A 12,704-nucleotide genomic window follows, 5' to 3' on the forward strand; every position below is an offset into this window, starting at 1 on the left:
CTGTGGGGCCATCAGAGCATGCAGACAAGGGCAAAAGAATAAGAGAGGAGACAGGGCATATACCAACTACAGCACTGGACACTCTATCTTGAACTGGGCTGAAATGTCACCATGAAGCTTCTGTCTCAAGCCCATTTAAAACACCGACAAGATTTCAAGGTGACTGTTCAGCCTAAGAAAACAGTGTTTTCAGGTACTTTTAAAGCTACTTTAGCAGTATTTACTAGTATATAATTCAGGTGCTAATTTATTCATTAAAACAGCCTATATTTGGCAACATTTTATTAACCTTAGTCTATGTTAGTGAGATTGGTATTTGTATTTTAATTGCATGTCTTTATAATTACTCTATAATTCTGATTTTCTTACAATGTGAACTAAGCCCTTATCAATCCCCAAACTGCATTCTACATCCAGCGAAAATGAATTCAAATTATAGTATTATAGAATATGACTTTGGAAAACCCAGACAACCTATTCCCAAAGGTAGTTTTGCATCCGAGTCTCCTGGGGATTTCCTTATATAATGACTGATTCCTGGGTGCTGTGCAATCTACTTGATCAGGATCTCCAGGGATGGTACCTCCTGGGAATTGAGATCTGCAGCAACTGGTCCACAAATCAGCACTTAGGTACTGATGACTAGTCTGTTTCCAATCTACACACATCCAACACAGCTCTTGAAAACACAGAAGTACAAGATAGTAAGGGCTATCCTAAAGTCAGAATAACCAGCCACCTCAAGGAACCCAACACATCCCAGAAACATTAATTGTAAGTTCCATTATTAACTGCTGACCTCCTGTTCTTTATTTTCACGGTTTGAGTTGCCATTTTAATGCCATCCTGCAAAGAAGCCCCACAGACACACATGCGAAAAGACGCATAGATTTTAACTGGTCCCTAGAAAGCAGGTAGAGATAATCATGTGGTTTATTTGATAGAGTCACATGATAAACGACTGAAATAAGCAATGTGTCTTAAAAAGCATTCTTAAAGGGTTAGAACAGGATTGTCAAATAGACAGCAAATATGATACGTTCCTCCTATCTGATGCCCTTGGCAGGCACTGCTAATCAATCACAGCACTTTTCATTGTTTCATCCAGAAACAGCCTCAAAGTCCTTTTAACCAATCACTCCAGGGCACTAGTGCTATCAAATTTGCTCTACCATATGGAGGACTTACTTTCCACTCCTTGGCTACAATAAATAGGTACATTGAAATCACCTTATATTTTATGTCAACCTGATACATCACAGGCTCTATGCTCCACATGGTGGAAATGGGCATCTGGAGGTTCTCACATAGACATCCTCTTTGGGAGTGGATCACCTGGCTCTTGCTGATTCATGTTTGTAGTGGTTTTACGCCTGTATCTTTGAATGGGAGTACTCAGAAATAAAATAAATGCTATAATATTTATGATATGTGAGTTACACCTACATTATTCTAACCAACCTAGTTTTGCTCATGATAATTCAAAGTTTCACTCTGAATAAATGCTGTTGGGAAAGACAAGGTGAGTTTCAAAGTGTTTTGAAAATTAAGTATAGCATTTGACTAAAAGGATCATATATCAATCTACTTGACTTCCACTGGTAGCACTGTAGGTTTTCCTCTGTGGAGATCTGGACAATATCTCCATGCAAATACTTACTGTCCTGGTAAATGACAGGATAGAAATCACAAGGACATTTGGTTTCTGTTAGTTTTCATTTGAAAAAGAAATCATTATAATTAACTTAGTCTTGGGTTCCCATGATGATCATTCTTGAGTCTTGGTCTCTACTGCCACTTTCTAAGACAGACTAAATACAACCCCATTTCAGACCATATCTAGGGTATTTGTTGATTCATTAGGCTGATGTCATCACACCGACAGTCCCCGTAATCAAACAATAAGATCAGAGAGCGCAGACCCACCTCATCATAGATGCTGTCATTCCTGTGAAAGTCTCCAGCCTTCCTGGGAAGAACGTGGACGTGAACGTGCTGAAAATATACAAGAAAGAAAAAAATAAAATGTGATTATCTCCCCATATATTTTTAGACTTGACAGTGATGTTCTCATGAAGCCCAATTACTCTGGATGGTTCCTGCTGGATTATTTTTCAGAGGAAGTTGATATTCACCATCAGTAACTATACCTGAAATAATCTGCTGAGAAGAGAGTGCACTAAGCAAGAGAGAACAACTTGGTGGTATGTATGAGAGACAGAGTGAAATGCTAGAGTGTTTTAGAGGCTCTTTGGAATTATTCATGGTTGTCAGTCTTGGTTGTGTTTAACCAGTGCTTTGAAATGACAGCACATCTTCAAGGGTGACCATCATGACTCTGACACTGACAAGAAATAAGAATTGGCTAACAGAACTGTGTATGTAAAGAGTTAATGAATGAGAGTAGCAAGCAGTATGGGCAGAATTACAGACTCAGGGCTTTGAACAATAATCATATCCTAGTAATATAAACAGTTCTCATTTATTACGTCTTTATTTCCTATGATAAGCAAAGCTCTGCATTTGGCATTCTGTCATTTAGCACTCTTAAAAATCCTGTGAGGCAATGACCTCCATTTTACAGAAGAGGAAATCAGTGTTCAGTGAGGCCAGGGCCCCACAGGAAGTAGAAGTCAGTACCGGAAACGAGACCACCTGCCTTTTGCTCCCACATGTTTCATCAGCACGTGCACTGACTGTGCAAACTTAATCTTTTAAATAGCCCATTTCTGTAGTCTACTAATGCACCCAGGTAATATACATAGCAATGCTATTAGGCAGCAATCGTGAATCAAGGCTCAGAGCATACCTAATTCAATATATTCTTCAAGGCTAAACTACCATTTGAAAGTTTTACTTTCCAAATAGCCTCTACTGTACCTCGGCTGAAGTTAAACCTCATTCCTGCCCTTGAGCTACGTTCTACTTTTATTACAAACCATGGGGAGGAATGTGAAAATAAAAAGCTTAAATACAGAGAGGCAGACAGAGGGTCAAACCTCATCCCTGACCACCCACCGCTTCTTGATTACTGAGATCAGGCTCCGAGGCTCCGAAAGGCCTCCAGAGAATATAAGATTAAGTGTCCCTGCGGCTTTGCTATACAAGGAGGGGGAAAATGATACGCTATTAAAGCAGAGGCAGGGTGCAATGTGGTCCAAGGTGAATGAAGCAGAGAAGAGCTTCGAAGCAGCCCCTGAGCATAGTACCCAAAGAGTCACAGGCTTTTGCCAGAATATGCACCAGTCAATAATAAAGCCAGTCACGGATCTCTTAGCAACTGGGCCAAGTGTGTACTTAAGTCACAAAGACTATGTGAGCATGGAAAGAGAAAGAGAAAGAAGAAACAAGAAAAAATAAACCACAAACTACCCATGAAACCAAAAATTCTTAGAAGAAAGCCGGGCAGGTGGGCCCAGGCTGAAATCTCTAGATAGGCTGACTTAAAAGCAAAACCAGGAAAATAACACAGTACAAGGATACAGACCACCCTCAGAAGGAGCCTTCAATCACTCTTTAATTCTAAAATATACTGTTATCCTTTCTTCTTTTCCTCCTTTCTTCTTTCTTTGCCCCTCTTCCTTTCTCCACCTCTTTCTCCCTCCCATCCATCCATCTATCCATCGTCATCTTCTTTATACATTCTAGGAAGCTCCAGACCAATATCTTGCAGTCAAATTTCCTAATGCAAATCCTGGACCTACGACAAACTAACTGTGTGACCTTGCCTCATATGCGTCAGTATCTTTATCTATAATGGGGATTATAATGGTTGCTAACCTCATAGGGTTAAAAGAATTAAGTCTGCTAACCATGTGCTTAGCATGCAGCTTTTCATTACCGGGAACTATAGAAGACTTACTTTTATTACTTAAAAAAACAAATTTAAACCTGAAAGCCAAGTAGACACCACATTCAGGGATGATTTCTGCACCAACAAAACAAGATATTAAGAAGCTCCTTGAATGAGGGCATTGTTCAAGCATCTCTTTAGCGAAAGCTTGTTTCTGTTGATTTGACTAGCCATTCTCAAACTTCCACCTGCACTTGGGGCTTGTTAAAATGCAGACTGCAGGGCCCTGAAAGTCTGTATTTCTAACAAGCTCCCAGCTGCTGCTGGTCTAATGGCACACTTTGAGAGAACCACTGGCTTACAATATCCATCTGGTTTCTTATCTCGCTCCTGCCAAGGGTACCAGTGTGGGCACTGAGGTCACTCACTGTTTTGCCTGCCCTACTGCATTATGTGTAGACTCTTTCTTTGTCTCTTTTCTCTTTCTTTTTCCTTCTATACTTCCTCTCTTTTTTCTTTTCTTTTCCTCCTTCCTTTCTTCCCTCCTTTTTATTTCTTTTTTTTCCCCTTTCCTTTCCTTCCTCTCTCTCTCTCCCCACAAAATCTCACTCTGTCACCAAGGTTGGAGCACAGTGATGCAGTCATAGCTCACTGCAGCCTTCAACTCCCAGGCTCAAGATATCTTCCTGTCTCAGCCTCCCAAATAGCTGGGACTACCGATGCATGCCACGACACCCAGCTAACTTTTTTTCTTCATGTTTCTAGCGATGGAGTTCTCACTGTGTTGCCCAACCTGTTCTCAAACTCCGGGCCTCAAGCAATCCTCTCTCCAAGTAGCTGGGATTGCAGGTGTGAGCTACCATGTCCAGTATGAGGAGACATCTTTCTGAATGCCTCTGGCTTTCTGCACTCTGACCACTCTCCTTGCCTGGTCCTCAGGAATATGCCTGTTACTATCCACTACTAACATATGGTGGGCTGCAACCCTGCACTTGGGAATGTCCAGGCTCCAGGCCTATCCCCCTGCTTCCTTTTCTTTACCCTCCTCTTCTGGGTTTAGTGTTCATAGACTGTGTTACCACCAAGTTCTAGAAAAGCCACTCTTGATCACTGGCCACCACTTAAACTTCACTGTGACACACTGAAGACAGTAAACAGCTCACTGTACAGGTGATTTTTTCCCCAAGGGCATAGATCTTAACCTACCCTGATATCTTGACACAAATTCTTAAGTGACAGGCTGATCACAGGATGCTGACAACCCACTCAATTTCTCAGAACAGGGAAATCATGATAAAGCCAGCTCAAAGCCTCGTTGCTGTGAAAAAGTACCATTACTAAGGCCTTCTAATAGAATGACATTCTGATAAAAACCCTACAAATAGCAGAGATGAGGATAATTTGATATAATCTGTTCTTAGCGTTTCATATTAAGCAGTGGTGATCACAACTTACTTTTCTAAGTGCCAACAACACAGCTATTTAATAAAGGCCTTCCACAAATTTGCTAGGGGTTGCAGTTTAGCTGCTACAATTAGAAGAGTGTCTTTTTAAAGTCCCAGGACACATTCCATACCAAAACTATTTTCATGGCCAAATAACATTTCACAATGCTCATTAGCACATTAAAGTATAAGTCCGACACAAAAGATGCTTAACTTCATCTAATCCAACATTCCAGAAACTTATTTGATTATGGAGTCCCGACTTTAATTAATGTAACACTTCTGTACACTTCTCTAAAGCATATATCCATTCACTCAAAAATATCTATTTCTAGGTGCTATTCTAGGAAACAGCGATATAGTCAGGAAAAAAACAAAGCCCCTAGAGCTTATATTCCAACTGGCGATGCAGAATATAAGTAAGGAAATAACTAATTATACATTTTAATTTTGGATAGAAATAAACGTCATGAAGAAAAACACAACAGGATAAGGTAAATACCGAGCACTGGGCCGCTCCAACGTTTGAGGTTTGGGAAGAGGAGCAGGACTTGATTTAAGGCTATAGTAAGGAAAGGCAAAATCAAGAGAGGGTAAGTTCCAACAGCCCAGAGAAGAACAAATTTCAAAGACGGTGTCACTAGGGGTGTCAAATGTTTTTGAAAGCTTGAACTATTTCAGTAAGGTTGGGAGAACAAAATTTAAAATCCCATGAAAAGATGCTCAACCTCATCATCATCATTATTATTATTATTTGAGACAGAGTCTCACTCTGTCACCCAAGCTGGAGTGCAGCAGTGGGATCTCAGCTCACTGCAACCTTCCCTTCCCCGGTTCAACCAATTCTCTGCCTCAGCCTCTGGAGTAGCTGTGATTACAGGTGCCTGCCACCACATCCAGTAATTTTTGTATTTTTAGTGGATTTTTGTATTTTTAGGGTTTCATCATCTTGGCCAGGCTGGTCCTGAACTCCTGACCTTGTGACTCACCCACCAGAGCCTCCCAAAGTGCTGGGATTACAGGTGCCCGCTTCTGCGCTGGGACAATGCTCAACATTATTAGTCATTAGGGAAATGCAAGTTAAAACCACATTAAGTCATCAACTCATACCCACTAGAAAGGCAATAATCAAAAGACACACAATAACAAGTGTTGGCCAGAGTGTGAAGAGCTGGAACCCTCCTACGCTATTGAGAATGTAAAATCATGCAGCTCCTTGGCAAAACAGTTTGGCAGTTCCTCAAATAGTTGAATATAGAGTTACCATGTGAGTCAGAATTCTGCTTCTAATACATACCCAAGAGAACTGAAGACATATGTCCACACAAAAACTTGTACATGAGTGTTTACAACAACATTATTCACAATCACCAGAAAGTATAAAAAACCCTAATGACTATCAACTGATCAATGGATAAACAAAGTGAAGTATATCAAGACAATTGGATATGATTTGGCCATAAAAAGGAGTGACGTACACTAAGTGAAAGCATTATGCTCAAGGAAATAAGCCAGACGCAAAAGGCCACATATTGTACGATGCCATTTAGATGAAAAAGCCAGACGCAAAAGGCCACATATTGTACGATGCCATTTAGATGAAAAAGCCAGACTAGGCTGATTCATAGAGAAAAAAAGATTAGTGGTTTTGAGGAGAGAGGCAAAGTAACTGCTAATGGGTACAGGGTTTCTTTTGGGTTGATGGATATGTTCTGGAATTACATAGCAGTGACAGTTGCACAACTTTGTGACTATATTAAGACAATGAACTGCATGCTTTAATAGAGTTTCTTTTACATTATGTGAGTTATATCTCAATAAAGCTATTACTTTAAAAAAAAAAACTTAACTGCAGGTTGGCACAGTGGCTCATGCTTATAATACCAGCACTTTGGGAGGCCAAGGTGGTTGGATCAGGAGGTTAGGAGTTCGAGACCAGGCTGACCAACATGGTGAAACTCCAGCTCTCCTAAAAATACACAAAAAATTAGCTACACATGGTGGCACGTGCCTGTAATCCCAGCTACTCAGGAGGTTGAGGCAGGAGAATCACTTGAACCCAAGGAGGTTGCAGTGAGCTGAGATTGCGCCACTGCACTCCAGCTTGGGCAACAGGGCAAGACTTCATCTCAAAAAAAGGAAAAGAAAAAGAAAAAAACCTTTACTGCAGTGGGTTGCAGAGCAAGTGGGAGGTGAAGAAACAGAGCCAGCACCCACAGCCATCATTTTTAGAGGCCCTAACTCTTCTGTGCTGTCTCTGCTCCTCCCTCAATCTCTTTGAACGCATCTCTTCTGCCCATACTCACCTGAGGATGGTCAGTGTGGTCATACCGATATCCTTTCTCCTTGTCAGAATATATTGTAGTAAGGCTATACAATCATGGCTCATGGTGGACAAAAGGACAAGGAAGTTTGAAGAGCTACCCTGCTCCACAATTAGTATCCTGCAACCTTAGCCAGTTGGCCCTGTGTGAATCCTTGTCCCCTACATGTGCCAATGAGCAACTGCAGAAGGCAAGTCAGATTCTAAAGAATAACAGACCATGCTGTGGTAAAAAGATAATGGCCACCTTCAAAGATGTCCATGTCCTAATTCCTGACCTGTGATGATGTTAAGTTACAAAAGATATATTATGGTTGCAAATGAATTATGGTTACTGACCAGCTGACCTTAAGATCGGGTGAGGTATCGTAGATTTTCCAGTTTGGCCCAACGTCATCAGGACGGTCCTTAAAACTGGAAGAGGGTGAACATCACCAAAATTGTAAACTTTCTACTTCAAAGCACACAAGCAAGAATATGAAAGGATTTGCAAATCACCTATCTGATAAGGGAAGTGTATCCAGAATACATAAAGAACTACTTACAACTCAGTAATAAGAAGAGAAAAATCCTAAGTAAAATGCGCAAAGGGTACGAATAGCCATTCCTTCAGAGAGGATGCATAAATGAATACATGAAAAGAAGCTCAGCTTCCTTGGCCCAAAACCACAATGACAATACCACTTAACACATACCAGGGTAACTGTGATAAAAAGGACAGATGATAACAAATGCCGGCAAGGAAGTGGACAATTTGGAATCCTTGTACAACCTGGTGGGGATGTAAAATGGTAAGGCTGCTTCAGAAAACAGTTTCTGCAATTCCTCAAAAGGTTAACAATAATGTTACCATATGACCTACTGTTTGCAGCAATTTGTTATAGCAACAAGTAGAGAATGAATGTACATGCCTTGATATTTTTATTGCATAGTTTACACATTTTCCTTACCTCTACAACACCTTTATGAAGTCAGTATTATACTACCAATTTTGTAAGTAAGAAAAAAGAAACAAAATTTTCTTTCGGCAAGACTCCGAGAAATCTTCTATTTTTTTATTTTTATTATTTTTTTTTGAGACAGGGTCTCGCTCTGTCACCCAGACTGGAGTCCGAGATGTCACCCATCTCAGCTCCCACAACCCCTGCTTCTCAGGCTCAAGCAATTCTCCTGCCTAAGCCTCCCGAGTAGCTGGGATTACAAGCGCATGCCACTACGCCCAGCTAATTTTTGTATTTTTAGTAGAGATGGAGTTTCACCATGTTGGCCAGGCTGGTCTCCAACTCCTGACCTCAGGTGATCTACCTGCCTTGGCCTCCCAAAGTGCTGAGATCATAGGCGTGAGCCACCGCACCCAGCCTCTATTGTTCTCTCTCTGTTTGGATAATCATCAAAAGCTCACAACTTGGAATACCAAATGTGAGGTAACAATAAGATTGTTTCCATTTGCTGAATACCAAAAACTTACAGCACAGAAAATCTGGAAGAGACAGAAACACACAGGAGAAAATTTAGATCGACACTTAATCTCACTACCACACAATAACAATCCTTTTCTTTATGTAGAATGATACAAATATGATAGACACTTTTAAAAATCTCAATTGCCCCAGACACAAACCCTGAAGCAAGGATGAGAGTGCAGGTAGTTTATCTGGTGGGTGATCCCTGGAAACACAAGTAGCGGGGTATGCATCAAGGAGACAGGAAAGGAAAGGAGGTCAATAAAGGGTGTGTGATCAAGTGTGACCGGAGCTTATTAGGCCTGCTAGGGAACTCCAAAAGCCAGTGAAGAATATGCACCCCAGAAGTATCCTGGCCGACGGGTGAGGAAACTAGCATATTCTTACTCCAACTCTTGTCCTCACTGGTTGAGAACTGCTCCTGGGGAGTCACCAATACTTCAGCACCTGGAGAGTGAGAAAAGCCAGGTTTCCAGGGTCAGTGAGATGGAAGTCAGGCTAGACAGGATGCATTGCAGCCATGGCAGGCGGGGGAACACAATGTGTGCAGAGCTCAGACCCTATTTCTAGCAATGCTTTGCAAAGTGGTGTCTCATTTCTGACACCTGGAATCTCATAATTTGCTGCTGAACTGAAAGTTCAAGTGTTTCAACTCCTTTTCATGGGTGAGATAATAGACAGATAAAGATCTAGTCAGTGGTTTTCTAAACTGCAAACCCCAAAGCCCTAGGGACAAGCCTGGTATGGCCAGGGAGCAGCTCATGATGTAAGTAAGAATGGGGCATGAGAGAGGGCGGCAGGCTTTAGATCCCCCTCCGTGATTCAAACAGAGCAGCTCCGTTTTTATCTGTTTCTATGTTGGAGTCCCATGCACAATTTCACTTGCAAAAAAATTATTACTAAAACAAATCATCAGAAAATCTTTGAAAACCACTAGGATTAGAAATGGAAAACATTAGCAGGGTAGTAAGAGTTCCTAATTTCTTCATGTTACAGAAGAGTAGAGTGGCTCTTAGAAGATCAATAGCAAAGCAACAGCCAGGCCAGGACTGGAACCATGAGAACCCTGAAACCCTGACTCATGCTCCAGTGCTTTCTACCACATCGTGCCCATATTGCCTTTCACAGATCTCAGAAAGGTAGAAGCCCTTACAATTAAGCAGTTTGGTGTTCAGTCACTGGAGATGGGTGGCAAGGTTCAGATCCTACCTATTCTTTTTACTGAGTCGATTTCTTAACTTCTTTCATATTCCCTCATTTCTCAAGTGGGCATAAAACCAGTATCCCAACACATAAGACTTTTATGCTGATTATGTGAAATACATAGGTAAAGTGCTTAAGCAAATGCTGCATGTTCTGAATATTCAGTCAGTTCTAGCAGTGACTATATTACAGGGCATTAGTTTTAAAAATAATTATGACAACCTGCTTCTGTTCCAAACCAGAAGACTTAATTCTATGGTGAGCCTTGCTGAATGTATTCTACTTCATCAAGGCCGTCACTAGCCCCCAAAGCTTGTGTGTTCTACAGGGCTGGTTTCTGCCTTTCTTGATCTGGGGAGGCCTCATCTTCTGCAACTAAGTCGAGGGTCAGCATGAAATTACTGACAGCCACTTAGTTCTAAAGTAAATGTCACTGGAAGCAATGCCACTTACAATGACTTTGAGGGTACCTCAGCATGACCAACTCAAGAATCAAATCAGTGGTCTGTCAAAATGCACAGGCATGCTGATGGTTTCTTATGGTACTGTCAGTGAGTTCCTTCACTTAGAATACTGGCAATGCTCACACAGCTGGTATGCCTTTCAGGAAACAGAGGAAACACAGTGCTTTCCACGTGTTCCAAGTGTCCCAATCAAGTTGGGAAACTTCAAGGAAAAAGTAAAATAAAAAAACAATTCAGATTTTTTAAAAAAACAAACAAATAGAAAACACTTCCTAGAATTTGTGGAGACCCTGTTGAGTTTTGTGGCTTAACAACTGTGTTTTTAAGCCATACATCGCTGGTGGTGCTCCAATTGTGTTATAATAATATATCATGAGAGAGATGGTGCTTTCATGATATATGGGTGCTGTATATCATCTAAGCACCATGGCTTTGATGATGTATTGCTCCAAACTACAATGAGAGTTTAAAGGAGCTTTTAGCAACCAGGCAGCTTTAAATTTCAAATTTTCAAAAATTAAGATCTTTTCAAGTCAAATAAAAGCAAGATGATGGAATCTGATGCTACATAATGTGTCATGGAACTCTGAGAGCCTGGGTATGTGCCTTTTCCTTTTGGCTTTAAGCTCACAAGATGGAAATAATTGGCAGGTTCTTCTTCAATTCCTCCTCCATGAGCACAGAGGCCCGGGAACTGAACAGACATGAGCAAGTGTCAATGCCTCTGTTTTGCCAGTCAATTTCCCCCATCTTCCACACTGCAAGCATGAGTAACTGCTCATCACCATCCCGAAGTATTGGATTACATAAAATGCTGTGACAGGCACGGGTCAACCCAGGAGGGGTTTGTTTTTTAAAAAATTTTTTTTGGTTTAAGGAGTTCTTACACTGAAATTTAGAACCAAAAGAACAGATACAGAGTAGATAGACTTCCTTATTCATTTCTCTTGAACAGGACATGTAGGAAGAAAACATGCCTTGTCTAGCATTTGTCTCCGTAAAGCAAAGGAAGCACTGATTGCAAACGAGGAGAAAAAGGTGAATGGCATATGGGCTTCTCATCCAGAGTAGGAAAGGGCGCTGTTGTCATAGTTCTGCCACCTTTCCTATTTTAACATTGTGTTTACAAGATGGTAATGTGGCTTATGAGAGTGTACCCACTTTGTTTAAAAACCACTCACTTTTGGGGGCAAAGTAATCACAATCAATTAAGAAAACAGGTGTTGAGAGAACTCTTTTTCTTTTTTTTTTTTTTTAATCCTACTGCAATAAACAGAACAAAATGAGAAATCTCCCTACTGTTTGGGTAATAGACCTAAACAGGAATAGTGAAAGACAATTACATTTCAAGTGGCTTCTTCCATTTTCCTTTACTAAGCGAATTAAAGGAAAGAATGGAGTAAAGTTACTGCCATGTGGAGGGAAACATCTGGGCATAAGGAATTAACAGTCTTCCCTCCCATTCTCCTGCCTCTAATTTTTGCTCCTTGGGCTTCCTCCAGCAGATTCTAACTCTCAAATTGCTGTGGGTTTTTTGGCATCCACCTCCCTCCTTGACCACTTTGAAAGGGCAGAAGCATCTTCCACCAAATAAAACCACTGGCTGTCTAAGAAAGAAGTCCCAGGTTTGTTTTCTCCTGTGGTAGTAAGTTAACTATATAATCTGAGTAAGAAAGACATGGAAATAAATGTATCACCCACTCTTCTGAGCCTGTCAGTTGAAAGATGTGAATGAGGTGGGCTTTGTATCTAGAGAAATGTGGGTTCTTTCACAGGCTAGTAAATGAATCCCCCAAATTCAGTCCTCTTCTTCTCTATAAAGAGAATATTGACACATATTTTAATTATTTCTTTCACATAAGCCCAAAAGCTTTACTTATATATTTATGGTAATATGACACCATTCATCTACCTACCATTTTTAAGTCATTATCAGTTATAAGACTTGCTGCCATTTACAAAGAATATTATATGCTGGGACTGTACTTTGTACTGTATATTATCATGTCCTCA

The 12,704-nt window shown here is 40.8% G+C and overlaps 1 protein-coding gene across 10 annotated transcripts in view; it reads right to left on the minus strand.

Annotated features, from left to right (window-relative positions):
- FHIT (fragile histidine triad diadenosine triphosphatase) overlaps positions 1 to 12,704 on the minus strand; it is a 1,501,749-nt gene that overhangs the window by 200,910 nt on the left and 1,288,135 nt on the right. For all 10 annotated transcript variants that reach the window (XM_032289593.1, XM_032289590.1, XM_032289591.1 and 7 more), the window contains one exon: positions 1,927 to 1,995. In XM_032289593.1, the coding sequence (XP_032145484.1) occupies positions 1,927 to 1,995 (69 nt within the window). The remainder of the gene's footprint in view (positions 1 to 1,926; positions 1,996 to 12,704) is intronic.

This window comes from Sapajus apella, unplaced genomic scaffold (genome assembly GCF_009761245.1).
Source record: "Sapajus apella isolate SASKATOON/1434 unplaced genomic scaffold, GSC_monkey_1.0 scaffold23, whole genome shotgun sequence".
Lineage (NCBI taxonomy): Eukaryota > Metazoa > Chordata > Mammalia > Primates > Cebidae > Sapajus > Sapajus apella.